This window comes from Sarcophilus harrisii, chromosome 2 (assembly GCF_902635505.1).
Source record: "Sarcophilus harrisii chromosome 2, mSarHar1.11, whole genome shotgun sequence".
NCBI classification, from domain to species: domain Eukaryota; kingdom Metazoa; phylum Chordata; class Mammalia; order Dasyuromorphia; family Dasyuridae; genus Sarcophilus; species Sarcophilus harrisii.
Window position 1 is genome coordinate 596226357 of NC_045427.1, and position 18450 is coordinate 596244806.

Below are 18450 nucleotides of genomic sequence, written 5' to 3' on the forward strand. Positions count from 1 at the left end.
TAAATCTTGAAGATCCCTAGTGTGTTTAAATCTGGGCTTGTAAATCATTAATTACTTGGCAGGGAAGCTTAAGGCTAAAGTACTCCAAGTTGGAATGGATCCTGGAGATTATATTATAACAATAACTAGCATTTATATGGCACTTTAATGTTTATAAAGTGTTTTACATACGTTAACTCATTTCATCTTCACAATAATTCTTGTAAAATGCTGTTATTATTCCCATTTTATATATGAGGATATAACTGAGAAGAAGAGGAGTTAAATGACTTGCCAAGGTCAAAGTTGCCAAGTTTTCGGAGCAGAATTTGATGTCTTCCTGACCCCAAGTACAACACTCTGTTCAATGTGTCACCAGCTTTCTCTCTCCTTTGGAAAGAATAATTTGCTTATGTTGATATCATCAGCTCTGTCCAGCATCAGTCAGTGGACAAGTGTTGGAGAGAGGATACAGGAGACACAGCTAATGAAGGAGAGAATGTTCTGTATTCCTGAGTACGTTTTAGAGGGTGTGACTTACCTTTCATAGTTAATATAGCTCTACTCTGGAACTCAGCTGGAGAATGGTGTTCGTAATGTTAACTCTTTTGTTCAGTATCATGCTGAACCTAGTATTCATTTTGATTGCCCAGTGGATTTACTCAAGGACTGATACATCTTGCCTCCAGAAAATTTGCAGAGCAGGGAGAATTTTGTAGTGACCCGTACAGAGTACAATATTCTTGGCTTTTTGCCACAACCAAGTAATTGTTACTTAAGCTTAAAGTGCAAACTATATTCCTTCCTAGAATAGAAGGTAGAGGGGAGTCACAAGCAACTCCACGCTCCATCTTGGAATGAAGTACTACTTTCATGGGCTTGAGAGACTCAGTGCTTAAAGGGAGCTAAGAATCTCGCCCCATCTCCCCCACCCCTTCCCCTCTGCCACTATAATTGACAAGGAACCATTCATTATTTGGTTAAAGAAGTCTGCAGACATAGAATCCACTGCCTCTAGAGGCATCCCATTCTCTCCATTTTTTAGGGTTCTCATTGTTAGAAAGGATTTCCCGATTTCATAAATTTGCCTCTTTGCAACTTCCATCTATTGCTTGTTCCCAGCTCTTTTCTCTGGCCTCAAGTAGATTATTTTTTTCCACTTGCACATAACAACCTATCAAATACTTGAAGACATATCATCCCTCCTCCTGCCCCCTCCCTCCACCAAATTTTCCCTTCTTCTGGCTACATTGGTCCTCCAACAATCCTTACATGCCATGATTTTGAGGAATAGTCCCTGTCACTGTCCATTTCATCAGTGTTTTCTCTCACACATAATGCCAGGAAATGAATATCATATTCCCAATGTAGTCTGACCAAGGTAGACTACAATTTGACTATGGTCCCTCTCATTCTGCTTCTCTATACAGTCAGAAATCACATTCACTTTTTGGGCTGCCATATCACATTGTTGACTTATACTGAGTTTATAATCCACTAAAATCCCTCAGTCTTTTATATTTTTTTCTTAGACCAACTGGCATTTAGCAATCCCTACATTGCCTTATACTTGTGAAGTTAATTTTTAGTCTAAGTTTAAGATGTTTACAGTTACCCCTTTTGAATATCATATTAATAGATTTAGCCAATTCTCCAAGCTTTCAGAATTTGGCTCTTGATCCTGTCATACAATGTGTTAGTTATTCCTTTTGGCTTTGTGACATCTGCAAGTTTATTATTATTATTCCTGTAACCAAATCATTGATAAAAATTCAATCAATGCAAGGCCAAACTCAGATCTCTGGGATCCTCCACTTGGGACAAGCTTTCAGGTTCACATTTACTGATTTGTAGTCTACCCTCCTAGAATAGTCACCCCCCAAAAAATGTTCTTAAACTCAAGGATTGGTTGCTCAGATGATGACTATTATTTATAGGATTCTAAGTGTACTCTGTGAGTGGCTGCTACTAAAAAATTGATCACAAGTTCCCACCAGTGTATTTTCCATTAACATAATTATCTCTTACCAAAAGCATTTACCAGAATGGAATAGTAAGAGCAGTAGCTATAAAACATCTCTACTAATAAAATTGTGGTGCACTTTCCTAAAATTGTTCAGAGTCCATAAAAAAGTGGGCTCAAGCTTATAAAATTAATGTCATTGAGGCAAAAATGTACATTTGACCAATGTAATTCACAACAGTAATACTGGGTTATATTTAAGTCCTTTTTTCTTCTTATATGCAGTGCTCTTTTTGGCTGTACTCTGAACTTCCAAAGCTTGGTCCATAGCTCCAAACCAGTCCATAGCTGGCTGTCTTCTCTGCTGCTAGAGGTTCTATTCCTAGAGGCAGTTTTTAGCCTTAAGTGATCGTTCCTCTGTACCCATGTCTTTCTGGAGGATATGTCTCCATTCCATCAACTGTGAGTTGAATAGAGACAATATGGAGTAGGAGATAAGAATATTGAACTTAGAGCCTGGAAGATGGGTTTAAATCAATCCTTGGATACTTAATACTATATGAGTCTGAGTAAGTCTCTTAATCTCTCTGAATCACAGTTTCTTCATCTGTAAAATGAAATCAGACCCAATGGTCTCTAAGACCTCTTCCAACTCTAAGGAGCTCTTTTAATTTTATGAATCCTTTTAAGCTGTCTACAACTGTTAGAGGTGATGTTTCCTTCTGGAAAAATAGTGATTTTGCCTGATATAATGGCAAGACAAAGAGCTGGATTTTTTTCCATCTGCCATTGTCAACTTTCAAACTCTGACTGTCTCCTGAGATTAGTTATTTAAAATCCTCAGGGGGCATAGCTAGTTTTCAGTCCAGCCAAACAGACATTGTTCTTTCTGACTCAATAAAAGAGTAATCATGTTAATATATTAATGCTACCACATCTGTGGTAATTAATCGCATCAAGTGAGATGAAGGATGGTGGTGATGGCAAATCATATTTCCTTTTCCTAATACATCCATGACTACTCTTTAGGCCTGACCTTTCAATCAGAATGGAATACATTTAATTGTAATGATCTAGTCCACATTGCTCATTTCCTCTACATGACTTGCCTGAGCAAAGTCAAATTTGACAAATTTTTATTAACATTCCAGTAGACTATAGCTATAACATTTCCCTTTAATAAGGAAATGTCCCAAAAAGAAATAAAATGAGTTCATTCCCTATTCTTGGGGAAACCAAGCTGATGCTTTGTGATTTCTGTTTCCCTTTCTAGTTGTTTACCAGCCATCTCTTTAATGATTTGTAGTAGAATTCACTCAGCAGTTGAAAACCAAGTCATTGGCCTGAGCCTAGCAGAGTATTATTTTCCCTTTTGAAAAATTGGTTCAGCATTTGCCCTCCCCCAATTTTACATGTCTCACCTGTTTTTCATGTTTTTTCTTTCTTTTTTTTTTATTTAATAGCCTTTTATTTACAGGTTATATGCATGGGTAACTTTACAGCATTAATAATTGCCAAACCTCTTGTTCCAATTTTTCACCTCTTACCCCTCCCCCCCTCCCCCAGATGGCAGGATGACCAGTAGATGTTAAATATATTAAAATATAAATTAGATACACAATAAGTATACATGACCAAACCGTTATTTTGCTGTACAAAAAGAATCAGACTCTGAAATATTGTTTCACTCCTGATTTTATTGGGAATAGTTCTAGTTTATCACCATTGCATATGATGCTTACTGATGGTTTTAAATAGATGCTACTGACTAATTTAAGGGAAAGTCCATTTATTCCTATATACTCTAGTGTTTTTAATAGGAATGGATGTTGTATTTTCTGCATCTATTGAGATGACCATATGATTTTTTAAAATTGGTTATTGATATGATCAATTATGTTAATAGTTTTCCTAATATTGAACCAGCCCTGTATTCCTGGTATAAATCCTACTTGGTCATGGTGTATTATTCTGGAGATGATTTTTTATAATCTTTTTTCTAGTATTTTATTTAAGATTTTTGCATCAATGCTCATTAGGGAGATTGGTCTATAATTTTCTTTCTGGGTTTTAGTCCTACCTGGTTTAGATATCAGTACCATGTCTGTGTCATAAAAGGAATTTGGTAGGATTCCTTCAATCCCTATTTTTTCACATAGTTTATATAGCATTGGAGTTAATTGTTCTTTAAATGTTTGGTAGAATTCACATGTAAATCCATCTGGTCCTAGGAATTTTTTCTTAGGGAGTTGATAGCTTGTTCTATTTCTTTTTCTAACATGGGACTGTTTAATCAATTTACTTCTTCCTCTGTTAATATGGGCAAGCTATATTTTTGAAGGTATTCATCCACTAGTTGCAATCCTAATTCATTGATTTTCTCTTTTCTCTATTTTATGCAAGTAGGCCTCTAGAGATATAAAATTTCCCCTTATTACCACTTTGGCTGCATCCCACACATTTTGGTATGACGTCTAATTATTGTCATTCTCTTGGGTGAAGTTATTAATTGTGTCTATGATTTGTTGTTTCACCCAATTATTCTTTAGGATGAAATTATTTTGTTTCCAATTACTTTTTGGTCTATTTTCCCCTGGCTTTTTATTGAATGTAATTTTTATGCATCGTGATCTGAAAAGGAGGCATTTACTATTTCTTTCTTTCTGGATTTGAATTTGAGTAAGACCCTCCATTCTCAATATAGCTAAATCAAAATCTCCCTTTTATTGTCGTTCACTTCCTTCACTAACTTTAGGGATATTTTGAGGGATAGTATTCTCCCCACAATTTTACATGCTCTTTTCTTTATTCTTCACTTCCATTATGTTGTTTTCATATTTTCTGTATTTATTTTTCTTTCTTCCATTCTCTCTCCCTTTCTTCCCTCCATCCTTCCTCTCCTCCCTCCCTCCTTCTTCTCCCTCCCACTTTCATTTCCTTCTTTCCTTCCTTCCTTCCTTCCTTTCTTCCTTCCTTCCTTCCTTCCTTCCTTCCTTCCTTCCTTCCTTCCTTCCTTCCTTCCTTCCTTCCTTCCTTCCTTTCTTCCTTCCTTCTTGATGTGGTTTGGATTTAGAGGGCCTCTGATGTACCAGTACTGCTATATTGCAATTTTATAATTGACCATACACAATAGTCAGGAAGATCTAGGTTCAAATCCTACCTCCAAAACTCCTATCCAACTATGGATAAATCATTTTACCTTTCTCAGTCAAAGATTCATTTCTGGAAATATCTAATAATAACACCTTTAGTACAACAGGGTGGTTGTGAAGATACAGTGAGATGGTAGATGCTAACTTTGCAAACTTGACAATACTATTTAAATGTTACCTATTATTGTTGTCATTCCATTTGGTCTCTCCTTTTCTTCTCTCATTGAATTTAATTCTTAGAAACTAGGACTTTAAGTCCTATTAATTTTAGTGCCTTCCCTCTGCCAATTATTTTCCATTTATATTGTGTTTAGTTTGTGATGTATAAATTTGTTTGCATGTTTCCTTCCCAAAAACATTGCAAGTTGCTTGAATATTGTCTTTTGTCTCTTTTTGCATCCCCACTGCTTAGCGCAATGCCTGGCACATAATAAATGCTTAATAAATTTTGATTGAGCTTAAAATGAAACCTCTTGTCAATTGTTTATTAATAGCCCGGCCTATAGTGCGAAATTTCAAATGAAATTTTCCCAATGGAAACAACATTGTATTCCAACTGGAGCTGCCATGTGGTACAAGTGATGTCAGAATTCTGAATGTCTGTCTCTCTTTCCAACAGGTGCATGTTTATTCCTTAGGAACGACTCTGTACTGGTCAGCAGAATTTCGTGCTCCTCCAAACCAGGTCTGCAATTATAGTGATAATAATCCTGTTAAGGGTCTTTTTTGCCAATACATTTGTGTGCATTGATTGAAAGTGCCTCATGAGAGGAAAGAGCTGTCTAAAGCATTTTTCTAAGCTGAAAATACAGCTTCATAGCAAACACCCTAACAAATATGAAATGACAACTATGGTACTGAGCCTTCTTTCATGGGATCATTCAATAGTGTCATTATGACTTGAGATAAGAATTCAGGGCTGATGCTCTTCAACAGGAGAGGCTTGTGCTGATGAAATTTGGAAAATAGATTTTTGAGTTGGGTAGTAGGAGTAAAAGTCTTATCTTTGGTCTTAATTTGAATGCTTCCCTTTATTCTTCTGTGCATCTTCAAAGATTTCAGAGATCTATCGGTAAGTAATGAAGATCATGAAATGCCAAGGGTCCTTAAAAAGTTTATATATTTGAATACACACTTTATTTGTGCCTCATGATTCTTCTTCCTTTAAGGCTCAACTCAGATGTCTCTTCCATAAAGAAGTTTTCTCTGATTCCCTTCAGATGTTAGTGAACTTCCCCATCTCTATTTTCCTTGCAGCATATTTGTTTACATGTTGTCTCCTGCCATCTTCTTTTGTAAAATTGTAGGTTCACTGAGAATAAGAACTCTTTTTATCAGTGTCTTTGTAGAATCCCTCATTTTATTCAAGATATACTCAAACATCACTTCTACAAGAAACATTTTCTTATGAACTAACTGCTAGCTCCCTTCATCCTTGGCTTGTATGTAACTACTTGGAATCCAATTGGTATTTCTTTTGTATGTATGTACATGTTTTCCCCTCTCCCCATCTCCATTTATATTCCTTAGAATATAAGCTCCTGGAAGTATTGCCTTTGTATTTTTAGTATGGTGTCTGGCACATAATAGTTCCTTAATCAATGCTTGATCCATTGATTGTCATCCCCAGTATGAAGCACAATGCTTTGTATCTAGTTGAAGTTTAATTAATGTCTATTTAATTGAATTATATAGATGATGGTGTGCAGTTTCTAAAGATTCAGTAGATATTTTATGGTTTTAGTAAATTAATAAATATGTTTGTTTATGGAATTTTTGCCATTCATTTTTTCCATTCCTAACTGATATTATATGATAAGATTCAGATGATGCTACAACCAATACATGTCCTAATAAATGATTTGTTAATTATCTGGTCAATGTGGGCAACCAGTACTAAAGTTTCAGGACATTTGCAGATTTTAGTGACTTTGTATACTGGTTTTCCTCATCCACTGTGGTCCATAGAATTAGTTCTGATTATGCTTACCTCCATAAATTTTCCCTGGGAGGAACAAAGCGATAAGAAGTTCCTTAAAAGGAGACATTTATGCACCTTTTAAAAAGCAAAAGGTTCCTTCATTTTTATTTGAAATAAGAAATCACAGAGACAATAGAAGATCTCTATTAGATCATGTTATTTCTATGGAAGAGCCGGCTGTTGTCAATATACAAGGAAGTGAATCAGCCTTATAGTATTCACCATTTTATTAAGTCACAGCACAGCAGTAAAAATGGAAGTGATGACTCTTTGAACCCCAATTGGGTTGTTATTAGATTTAAATGCAATGATAGACAATATACATGCTTTGGAGACCAATATAAATTCTGGAACTCTTCTAGAATATTTTTAAAAGTTTACTATTACATCTTGATTTTTGCCTACAAATCACTCCTTTATGATTTCCCCCTGCCAAAACATCCCTAATATTCACCCTTAAAAAAAATCCTGTATTTAAACAAAACTGATTGATAGACCAAATTTGACTGTCAGTTGGTTCTATTTTGCATCCAAAGTTCACCATTTCCCTACCAAGAGGAAGGAAGTGTTTTCTAACTAATCAGTCATCTGGAACCAATTCCAAAATAGTTTTTACATACACACAGAGTATGTGAAATTGACTTAGCTATTTGGAGATTCAATGCTGAGCAATGATTAATCTAATGTGGATGTCGAGAAGGCTGAAAAATCCAGATTGCCTTCTGTCTGCCTGTTTCAGTTATCTTAATGAGTGAATTAAATTAGCCATTCTGTATGGTGTAGTCCTACTAGGAAATCTATTGACTTTTATTGATAAATGCTTCATTAATTGACCAGAATCAGGGATTTAAACGCTAACTTCCATTGGAAAGGAGCAAGGAATCTTACTAATAGTGGATTTGATTATTGCTTTGTGTGTTACTTTATATAAAGCACTAGAGTACAAGGTAATGGAGGTACCTTTTAAAACTTGTTCGCTGTGTAGGATGCTTCTTTCAGAAGAAAATTCCTGCTCACTGATAAGATCCTCAGAAGGGAGCTTGGAATGTAATTTAAATGGTAATATGGAGGTGGAATCCTCAGTGGAAGGTTTTGTTTCCATCTTTTTGCCTGATCACAAGGATCTGGGCAAACATTTCTAGAGTCTTAATGTCTCCTGGCTCTGGATGATGATACTCCCCAGAAGCATGTCAGAAGGCACATCTGCAAACATTTCTTTATGTTTCTTTCAGTACTCTTAAATGTAGCCTGAAATCTGTGCTGTTGATCTCATGTGTAGTCCAGGCAAAGTCTTTTCTGTCTTTGGTGTGTGAAGGGCATTCCAGATTAAAAAGCAATATATCCAAAGCAATTGATATTTGAGAGACTTCCTAGACTCTGGATTTTTATAGTCGTGCATCTTGCTTCTCTTCTCAGTATTGAAAAAAGAACTGTATTGGCTCTTGTCTAAATAAGAGAATTAATTCTTACTAGCTTCCCTTCCTTGATATATGCCTTTGATAAAGTATTTAATTCAAAAGCTTCTTTCAGGATTTTTCATATTGCATTTTTCCTTTAGCCTCTTCAACTGAGTGAGCCATTGCTTTCCATTTTGGTAATGATGTGTGAAGATCTGCCTCAGAAACGTGTTTCCCTTCCATTCATCTTGGAGGCTTGCCGTGTCCATCAGAAAGATGTGGTTGCATCTTCAACACATTTCCACATAAAGAAATTGGTCAACCTTGTTGTGGGAAGCATTTCGGAGGTTTGTATTTGGACTTGGGGAACCCCTCATTCCTGGAATGGTCAATCATCATTGAATCTTTGGAAGATACTCATTTATACAAAGGAGGATATTTAATAAAATGACAATCCCTAGCAACAGAGTGTTAGAGTAAAAAAGGACTTCTGAGATTATATAATGCAGTTCCTCGTTTGACAGATGAGGCAACTGAAGCTCAGAGGAAGAAGCGTTCTATCTATGGTCACACAGCAAATTAGTGTCAAAAGCATTACTTTAGCATGAAGTCTCTAGTCCTAGAATCTCTACTGGCCTAATACTGTTAAATATATTTGCTAATCACTTGGATAAAGGCAGCTGTGAAATGTTTGGCAAATTTTTAGATGATGCAAAATTGGGAGGGGAAGCTAACATTTTGGATGCCAATTCACAATCCAAAATGATCTTGACAGTGTGAAAAGTTGATTTTAAAAAAATAAAATTTAATAGGAATAAATGAAACAGCTTATATTTAGGTTAAAACCCCCCATAACTTCACAAGTACATGATGGGAAGGTGTGGATAGTCAGCAGTTCAACTGAAAAAGATTGGAGGGGTTTAGTGGAATTCTATGAAAATGAGTCAACAATGTGTTGTGGTAGCTGAGAAAGCACAGGCTGGCTTTCAGCAGTATTAAAAGAGGCAGGTTGTTTGGGACTGGGAAGGTGATGGTCCTATTATCAGATGCTGTTTAGAGTATCATGTGTGGTTGTGAGGACATTGGTAAAGCTAGACTGTGTAGAAAAGAGGGTTTCTCAAATGATGAAAGTATTGTGGCTCTTCTCATATGGGAACCTGTTGAGGGATCTAAGGATGTTTGGCTCTGAAAGGTAAATTTTACTGGGAACAATGATTATTGCCCTCATTCAGTTGGAGTCTAAGAAAAAAGGATCATCTTATTTTGCTTGATTCTAAAGGGAAGAGATCAAAGAACAATTGGTAGAAACTGCAAAAACACAGGTTTAGGTTGGATGTGATGGAAAACTTTCTAACAATCAGAGGAACCCAAAGTAGAATGGGCTACCTCACAAGGAAGTTTGGTCCCTCTCTTCTTCAAACAAAGGACTGATATGGAAGAGAGGGTTCTTGTTTGGCAATGCATTAGTTTGGGTGAACTCTGAGGTCCTTTCCAAGTATGAAATTTAGGCCTTGGCTAAACCTTATGTTCTTAACTCCTGATTTCATTCATCTTTCTTAATTCCATTTTGCCTCTATTAGCACAGCTTTTTAATAAAAGTTTTATATGCACAAGACATATAAAGACCCGGGAGAAAATCTGGGTTCAAATCCAAACTAATATATTCTATGTGTGACCCTTGGCAGGTCATTTTATAGATTACTCATTGGTAAAAGAATGATATTGGTCTCAATAACCAGAAATGTCCTTTCTGACTTCAAATGTTTGATTCCAGAATCTTTTGTTTTCATATTGTTCCAATTGCTTGCCTCCTTTCTCCACTGTAGCTATTAAATTCTTCAGTGCACCTAGAAAAACATTTTGGCAAAATCAACCAATGTGACAATTGTTTCTGATGATGTAATCCTATTTTCCACATCTACAGTCTCCTCCTCTTTACTGAGAGGAAGGAGGCACAGCACAGTTTTTTTTTTTTATCAGAGGCTTTTAAATATTGCAGTTCTTATTTCCACAGTACTTAATTCTCTATCAAAGAGAAGAAATACTTCACTCTCTACTGAAATGATTTTTACTTCTGGGATTGAATTTATCTACTGGTTAATATTTACACAGCAGCACTTGTGGGTTAGAAGTAGAATTTATTAAATTTAGTTACTGTTTTCTGTAGTGGCAATGGAGTATAGCCTGGATCAAGAGAAAAGGAAAGCTTAGGGCATTCAGTGATGATCACGGAACTCTACTGCTGCACTCTCATGCTCTCTTAGACTTAAATTCAACATTATGTGAATTAGGATTGGCCAGGATCTGAGGACTCAAGATTTAGACCTGGAAGAACTAGAAGTCATCAGACTCAACCCCTTAGTTTTGGAGATGAGCAAACTAAGGTTGAGGGAGGGTAAGAGATGGTTACACAGCTAGTAAGTGATGGAGATGGGATTCAAACAGGTCTTTCTGGCTCCAAACCCAACCCTCTCTTCACCACACCATGATGTGCCTCACACACATGATGAGCATCATTAAAAAATTCCTAAATGACTATCATTACTTAGTATGCTCACAGGACCTCTTGAACTCATTCTCAGAGGGCTAACAAATAGCCAAGGTTTTCCTTTGGAACAAAGAGAGTCTCTCCATCTATTTTCCAATATTTCAGGAAGAATGGCTCTACAGAAAAATACCTCTCCTTCCCTACTTATGCTTCTTGGATCTTCTGGCTCCATTAATGACTTAGCCCCTGTCTAAGTAAGGTCTCCACTGATTTCAGTCCCTTGTTAGTGTCCCATCTCACTGAAATTCCTTTGCACTCATTTGGTGTGAACTTTACATTTACTTTTCTGAGACATTTTACCTTCCCTTAAAGAAGTGGTTCTTAAACTATTATATGATGGATCCCTTTGGCACTGATCTACCTTATGGACTCCTTCTAAATGCATGAAATAAAATACATAGAAGTAAAAAGGAAATAATGCATTCTTTTACTACATTCTCAAAATGAGATTCTCAGATTTCACTCTCCCCAGAGATACATAATTCTGGCAAATTTAGTATCTGCTGCTCTCAGGTACTATACCACTAATTCACTACCAGAATTTTTACTTACTAAAAATCAGAGATTAAGAAGTACTTTCTTGGGCTAATTGTACACTATCTTAAAGTTCGATTCGTTTTGTACAGTAAAATAACTGTTTGGACACGTATACTTTTATTGTATTTAACTTATACTTTAACATATTTAACATGTATTGTTCAACCTGCCATCTGGGGGAGGGGGTGGGGGAAAGGAGGGGAAAAATTGGAACAAAAGCTTTGGCAATTGTCAATGCTGTAAAATTACCCATGCATATAACTTGTAAATAAAAAGCTACAATTAAAAAAAAAAAAAAGTACTGTCTCCAGAGTAATAGGACCTGGGTTCAAATCCTGTTCAGCACTTGGTGGTGTTGGTCTATAGGTCTCAGTTTTCTTATTTGTAAATAAGATGAAGGAATTGGACTTGATGGTCTCAAAAGTTCCTTCCTGTTCTACATATAAACTATGACCCCATGACTTATGATGAAAAACTGTGGATCAGAGAATGTCACCAACTTTTTTTCCCCCTGAGGCAATTGGGGTTAAGTGACTTACCCAGAGTCCCACAGCTAGGAAGTGTTAAGTGTCTGAGACCAGATTAGAACTCAGGTCCTCCTGACTTCAGGGCTGGTGCTCTATCCACTGCACCAACTAACTGCCCCAATTTTTTGAAGGAGATCAGCTAACACACTCTCACCCATGGTATAGGTTCTTGGTGCCATTTGTTGAGACAAACTCATAGAACCACAGAATCATAGAGTCCTACAACTGGAAAGTAGCTTAGAATTCATCAAGTCCAACTTGGATCCAATTTGCAAACTGGACTGTACTATAAATGACCCCCTGAAGATATGTATGTATGTTTTTTCCTATCAAAAAATGACATTGATTTTTCTGCATTATTTGTAGGAAATAGAAATAGAAGCACAATGGGCATGGTGGGAAAATGGTTGAATTTGAAGCCAGAGATGTGGGTTTGGAACTAGCTCTGCTACTTACTGATTGTGTGAACTTGGATGAATAACTTAACCTTTCCAGAAATGAGGGTCTTCACCCACAGAATGAAGATGTTGGCTGGATGCCTATGGAATTCATTTTCAAATCTACACTTTGACTAGTGATCATCTAGTTTCTGCTAAGTTGAAGGGACCTTGGGCCTGAGCCAGTGTGGAAGTTCCTAAGGTCTTTTCTTCCATTCCATCACATCAGCTGGAAACTTGTCTGTGGCTGACCCCATAGCAATTCTTAGGGATTAGAGAATCTGCAGTATGAACTGAGAAGTAGGAAGAAAAAATTTAGTGAACTCTCACTGTCCCCTTCCCCTTAATTTCTTACTCCTTCCTGACCTCAAAAGGGAGAAAGTAGATTCCTTAATTGAAATAAAGTAATTTAAAAATCATTGAGTGTATTGGCGTGACCCCCGATGGATAGCTCTATAACCTGTGGCATTTTATTTATGGAACTGTAAAATATACTTTGATTTACTTGGACCTCTGCTCACTCATCATTCAAGCTTATTTCATTAGACTAGAAATAAAGACCATAACATATGGAACCCACTGGACTCTCCATCAGTTATTTAATCTGTTTCTAATAAGTCAAACTAAGTATCAGGAACCAAGAGGCAAGGTTGATTACAAATATAATTCCTCTTCTATAAGGAATACGTTAGTGATAATTATCTAGAGGACTTGTGTATTTTTAAACCATTTTGGTTTAAGAAGTCAGGCAAGCAAACCTTGCTAAAGGCATTAATTGTTCTGCCCTTAATGCAAGGAACAGAGAAACTTACACAAATTTAGTTTGACAGCTCAGGCTATAGTCTCTGGACTGTGAACATTAATTTGCAATGCAATTGATCCTAGATGGAGCAGATTGTTGTTGAAGAAAGCAAATTTGTGCAAGAGAATAGAAGTTTCATGATAAGGAGGAGACTATATCAAAAACAAAATGAACTCTCATGGCTGTCCACTCAGAAGACCCTGGAGCCAGGTATGTTTTTTGAGCATTTTTTACATCAAAATATTATATTGCTTCTATTTCCATTTCCTACAAATAATGCAGAAAAATCAATGTCATTTTTTTGTTAGGAAAGAAACACATAAGTGCATGTGCGCATATCTTTAGGGTCATTTATAGATGCAGGCTAGTTTGCAGATTGTCTGACCTTTCCATCAATAGACTGAGAAACAGAAGTTTCTCAAGCACTGAGAAAAGCTAGATTCAGAACAATAAATAACTTAGTTTTTTTTTTTTAATGAAAAAACCTAGTATAAAACAAGTTGATTTTAGGCTGGCCACCTTCTCTTCACTTATTCTGCATTTCTGACAAATTTACCTTTTATCTACTGCTTGTATTTTATATCCCCTATTCCTTGCCTATTTCCTCTGCCTGCAATGCTCTCCTTTTCCTGTGCCTCTTAGATTCCCTTACTCCATTAAAGATTCAGCCCCGTGTCACCTCCTATATGAGCCCTTCACTGATTCCATCCCCTTGTCACTACCCCATCTCACTGAAATTCCTTTGTAATTATTTGTTGTGAACTTTGCACTTTTCTGCATATGTGCTGCTTTTCCTTGGAGAAGGGGTTCTTAATCTTTATTATCTAATGGAACCCTTTGGCTCTCTTGTGTAGCTTGTGAACCCCCTACTCAGAAATAATGTTTTTAGATGCAAAAAACCCCCACATAGGAATACAAATGAAACCAATTATATTGAAATACAACTATTACAATAGTCATGGACCCTGGGTTAAGAATTTCTGTCCCAGTGTGATATAATTTCCTTGAAGAAAGGGACTATTTTTCTCCCTCTAAAGTATTTAGTTGCTACTTGATAAATATTTGTGGAAGGAAGGAAGGAAAGAAGGAAGGAAGGAAGGAAGGAAAGAAGAAAGGAAGGAAAGAAGAAAGAAAGGAAGGAAAGAAGGAAGGAAGGAAAGGCTCACTTTTATATGAATAATGAGCAACAACTATGATAGCAACAAAATGATAACCATATGTGACATACCATTGTATTAAGGTACATCCAATTTACATTTTATAATTTGGCCAAACTTATACTGCTTTCATTTTGTTGGGAAAAGTCTCAGGAAAATTTCCCCTACTGCTGAGGCAAAAGCATTGTTTCAAAAATTTTAGGATAATGAAGGACCATGCTTTTATGTTCTAGTTGATGACATAGGATCCTCCTGACTGATGAAATACTGTCAGTCAACAGAGAATACCAGACATCTTTCAAGGGATTTCAATGACCCAATTTATGTTTTTGAGACAACATCCTTGATTCTGCCCAGTAGTGTATGCATGACAGGTAAGTTCAGAAACTGGGCTAGGTGTGAACAAGGATCATGGCTCTGAATTGTTATTCTTTGAAAGGAGAGCTTACTTGATTCACTGATGAATTGAAACATTATTCACCCCAAACCATTAACACAAAATATTGAATAGACCTTAAATTCCTGAGAAAAACAGCAGGCAATGGAGGTAATCTTTCAGAAATGGCTATAAAATGCTAGATAAATGTGAGTTATTATTATTATTACCTGTTAGCTTCACACATTCAGCAGAGAGATTCAAACACCAGGGGGGAAAATCAGTTCTGGGAAATCAGGAGATAGATTATTTATTCCCTTAACACAATTTGGAGCATTGACAGTACCCACTAGATACTGGAGACAACCTGGGATGATTCATGTAGCTGGTAGGGTTCCTGGGACTTCAGCCTCCTGCCTCCTGCCTCCTTTAAATCAAGACCTATTCACAATTCACTTTATGCAGGCGATCTTCCCAGGCTACATGAATGAGATGAGATCTTATACTTCCTTTAACTTTCTGTCCAGTTGTACTTTAGTATCAATTTCAGGTTTAACAAATGTATTTTGTTACATTTTAGTATATTTAGTACACTTTAGAACCAAGTAGAAGAGATAGCCAAATGAATCAGAAATAAAGACAAAAATATAAAGAAAACATTAAAAGGAAGGAGGATCAATATTTTTCAATATGTTAATGATGATATTCACATGTTTTATATTCTGTCTCCTTCCCTCCACTCATGTGGCTATCATTGTAGTTCAGCCTCTCATGCCCCCCAGCTAGATTATCTTACTCTCTTCTTCTCCTCCTCCTCCTCCTCCTCCTCCTCCTCCTCCTCCTCCTCCTCCTTCTCTTCTGATGCTTCTTTTTCTTTTCTCTTTCTTCTTTTCTCCTTCACCTTCTCTTTCTCCTCCTTCCTCTTTCTTTTCTTCTTCTTCCTCATCCTCATCTTTTTCTTCTTCCTCCTCTCTATTTCCAGTCTTTCCTTTATCCAGTCCATCTTCCATATGGATGCCAAACCTATTTGCAGTTTTGATCATATTATTCCCTTACTCTAAAATCTTTAGTGGTTCCTTAGTGCCTCTAGATACCATACTGTCCTTTATTGTTCTTCATTTCATGTGTTTTATATCTTTTGTACCAAAATAATTTGTAAGCTTTTTGAGGGTGAAGACCAAACTTTCTAGTCAATTCCATGAGTTGACAAGCAATTCTGTACTCTCAAGTACTCTGATGAAAGAAATGACAAACCATTCCAAAATCTTTGCCAAGAAAATTCAGAAATAGGGTCATGAAGAGTCAGACATAACTGAAAAATGACCAAATGACTAAGATTTGGGAATAGGAAAACAAGAAAAGAGAAAGGCAATCCTTGTCCTCAAGAATTATGTTCTAATTGAGAAAGACAACACATAAAAGGAAACTGAGAAGAAGAAGGAGGAAAATGGTACTTATGGTGACATGGTAGAGAAAGAAGTTTAGAGTATGAGAAACAGAGCTCTGAGAGAAATGGAGAGAATGTGGTTAGTTTAGGTACTTTCTTTAAAAATGGAGGTTCCAGAAGAAAGTGACCTTATATCAGTTTGGTATCCCTCACAGTTGCAAGGATTGTAAGTCCACAACAGGTGCAAAAAATGACTAAATTATTGGTTGATATTAAACAATTATAGTTTGGTTCACTTGTTTGTCCACCAAGAGGATTTATTCTTAATTATCCTGAGCAAAGAAAGGTCCATTATATTTTAAAGAAAATAAATGTATAATTTTAGAGCTGGGAGGTAATTTAGAGCTCACCTAATTCAACCTTTTATCCAGTGTAAAAGTTCCTTCTACAATTAAGCTTCTCTTTGAACATTTTAAATGCTGGGTGAGTTCACTATCTAATGAGGCAGTCTGTTCCATTGTTAATTAGTTCTAATTGACAGAAAGTTCAAATTTTCATTGAGCTGAAATCTACCTCCATGTAACTTCCATGCATTGGTTTCCTTAGTCAATTCATTTTAGTAATCAAAGGTTTCAGGAATTCACCCATTCTTTCACTCATCAAAAAAAAAAATTAGAAAATTAATCATTTTGGTACCTTATTTCCAGATAGTTTCATTTTTTTCTTGAAGAATTCTTGCCTTCTTTAAAGGTCCCCCTTCCCACAAAAAACCCACTTTTAATTATAGAACTTTTCTGGCCTTACTCTATTCTCTGAAAAAACTTTCTAGAAAAAGGACAATATTGAGAAGCCCTTAGTCATGTCAAAGAGACCTCTTTATCCCTGGAACATCTCTAAATCTAGAAAGGTTTGAGGACATTTCAGGGAAGGGGGAAGAAGGGCTTCTTTGGAGTTCTGCTAGAAATAATATTCTTAATTTTTTGTGTGTGTTGCATACTTCTTGGACATTCTGGTGAAGCCCATGTATCTTACCTCAGAATAATGTTTTTAAAAATATAGCAAATTATGCAGGATTACAAAAACCCCCAACGTATTGAAATACCATTTTTAAACCATTTAAAAAAACCGATCAAGTCCATAGACCCCAGGTTAATCTTTGCTAAATAGGTTCAAATTGTTCTGAAGAGTTTCTGTGATCCAACTACCTTAGGATTAACTTTCACAAGCTTAGGAGTCTATGGTGTTTTCTAGGCCAACCTGTGACTTTTTCTTTGTCAAGAAAATGTCATGTATTCATACATTTAAGTTTCCTATTTCATGCCAAATGAGAAATTGATAGGAATTGTCTCTGCTCCCTAATCTTTACTGTTTTGCTGGTTTCAGACAGAGATCCACGATTGAGTGCATGGGAATTCCAGCTGAATGCTTCAGCACCCAGCAACTCCAAATTCTTTCACTCTGGGTAAGATATCAAGTGAACAAAACTCTGAGCTTTCTATCTTAGGTGATTATGACTATCACAAAGAAGAGCATCAACTGCAAATCTATGACCTATTGTGAAATGAAGATATGGCTGTTAGGGAAGAGCTGACAATGTCTAATTCACTTGTATGAACCTGAATCATAGAATTTGAAAGTTTGGAAGGGACCTGATCCAACTTATATTTGAAAAAGGCTCTTCACTATAGCAAAGCTCTGCCTTACAACACAGTTCATCCTATTGTGTGGCATTTTGACTATATATTTGCCTATATTTTTTATCAACATTATGATCAAATTGGTCTGTTAACTATTTTCATCTATTTATGTTTGATTCTGGCATCTAAGGCCAAACAGGACACATTTAATGTCTGTTTTCTACTGTACAGACTTTCAGGCCCTTGAAGACATCTATTATGACCCCTTTGAATCTTTTCCAGATTAAATATCTCCACTTTCTTTGACCAATTTTCCTATATGACATATATAAGAGATCCTTCATCATCTTGGTTGCCCTCTTTATGTTCTCTGGTTTATTAATGTCTTTGCTAAACTAAGATGTCTAGACAGTATTAAATTTTACTCCTGTAATTGAATTAATCTAGGATCTTTAGATGTGTCAAGTGGCATAGCATGTATAGTCTAAGACATTCAGGATAGTTTCTGTTGTCCTTTTGAGAATAAAGTTCAATCCCAATGTAACTAGAAAATTTGAGGCAAGATATTTA

General features: G+C 36.2%; 1 protein-coding gene across 1 annotated transcript in view; it reads left to right on the forward strand.

Annotated features, from left to right (window-relative positions):
* Positions 1 to 18450, forward strand: part of FRMPD2 (FERM and PDZ domain containing 2) — a 319487-nt gene that overhangs the window by 54943 nt on the left and 246094 nt on the right. The window contains exons 4-7 of the mRNA XM_031949366.1: positions 5714 to 5779; positions 8634 to 8819; positions 13407 to 13533; positions 17627 to 17705. Coding sequence (XP_031805226.1) covers positions 5714 to 5779; positions 8634 to 8819; positions 13407 to 13533; positions 17627 to 17705 — 458 coding nt within the window. The remainder of the gene's footprint in view (positions 1 to 5713; positions 5780 to 8633; positions 8820 to 13406; positions 13534 to 17626; positions 17706 to 18450) is intronic.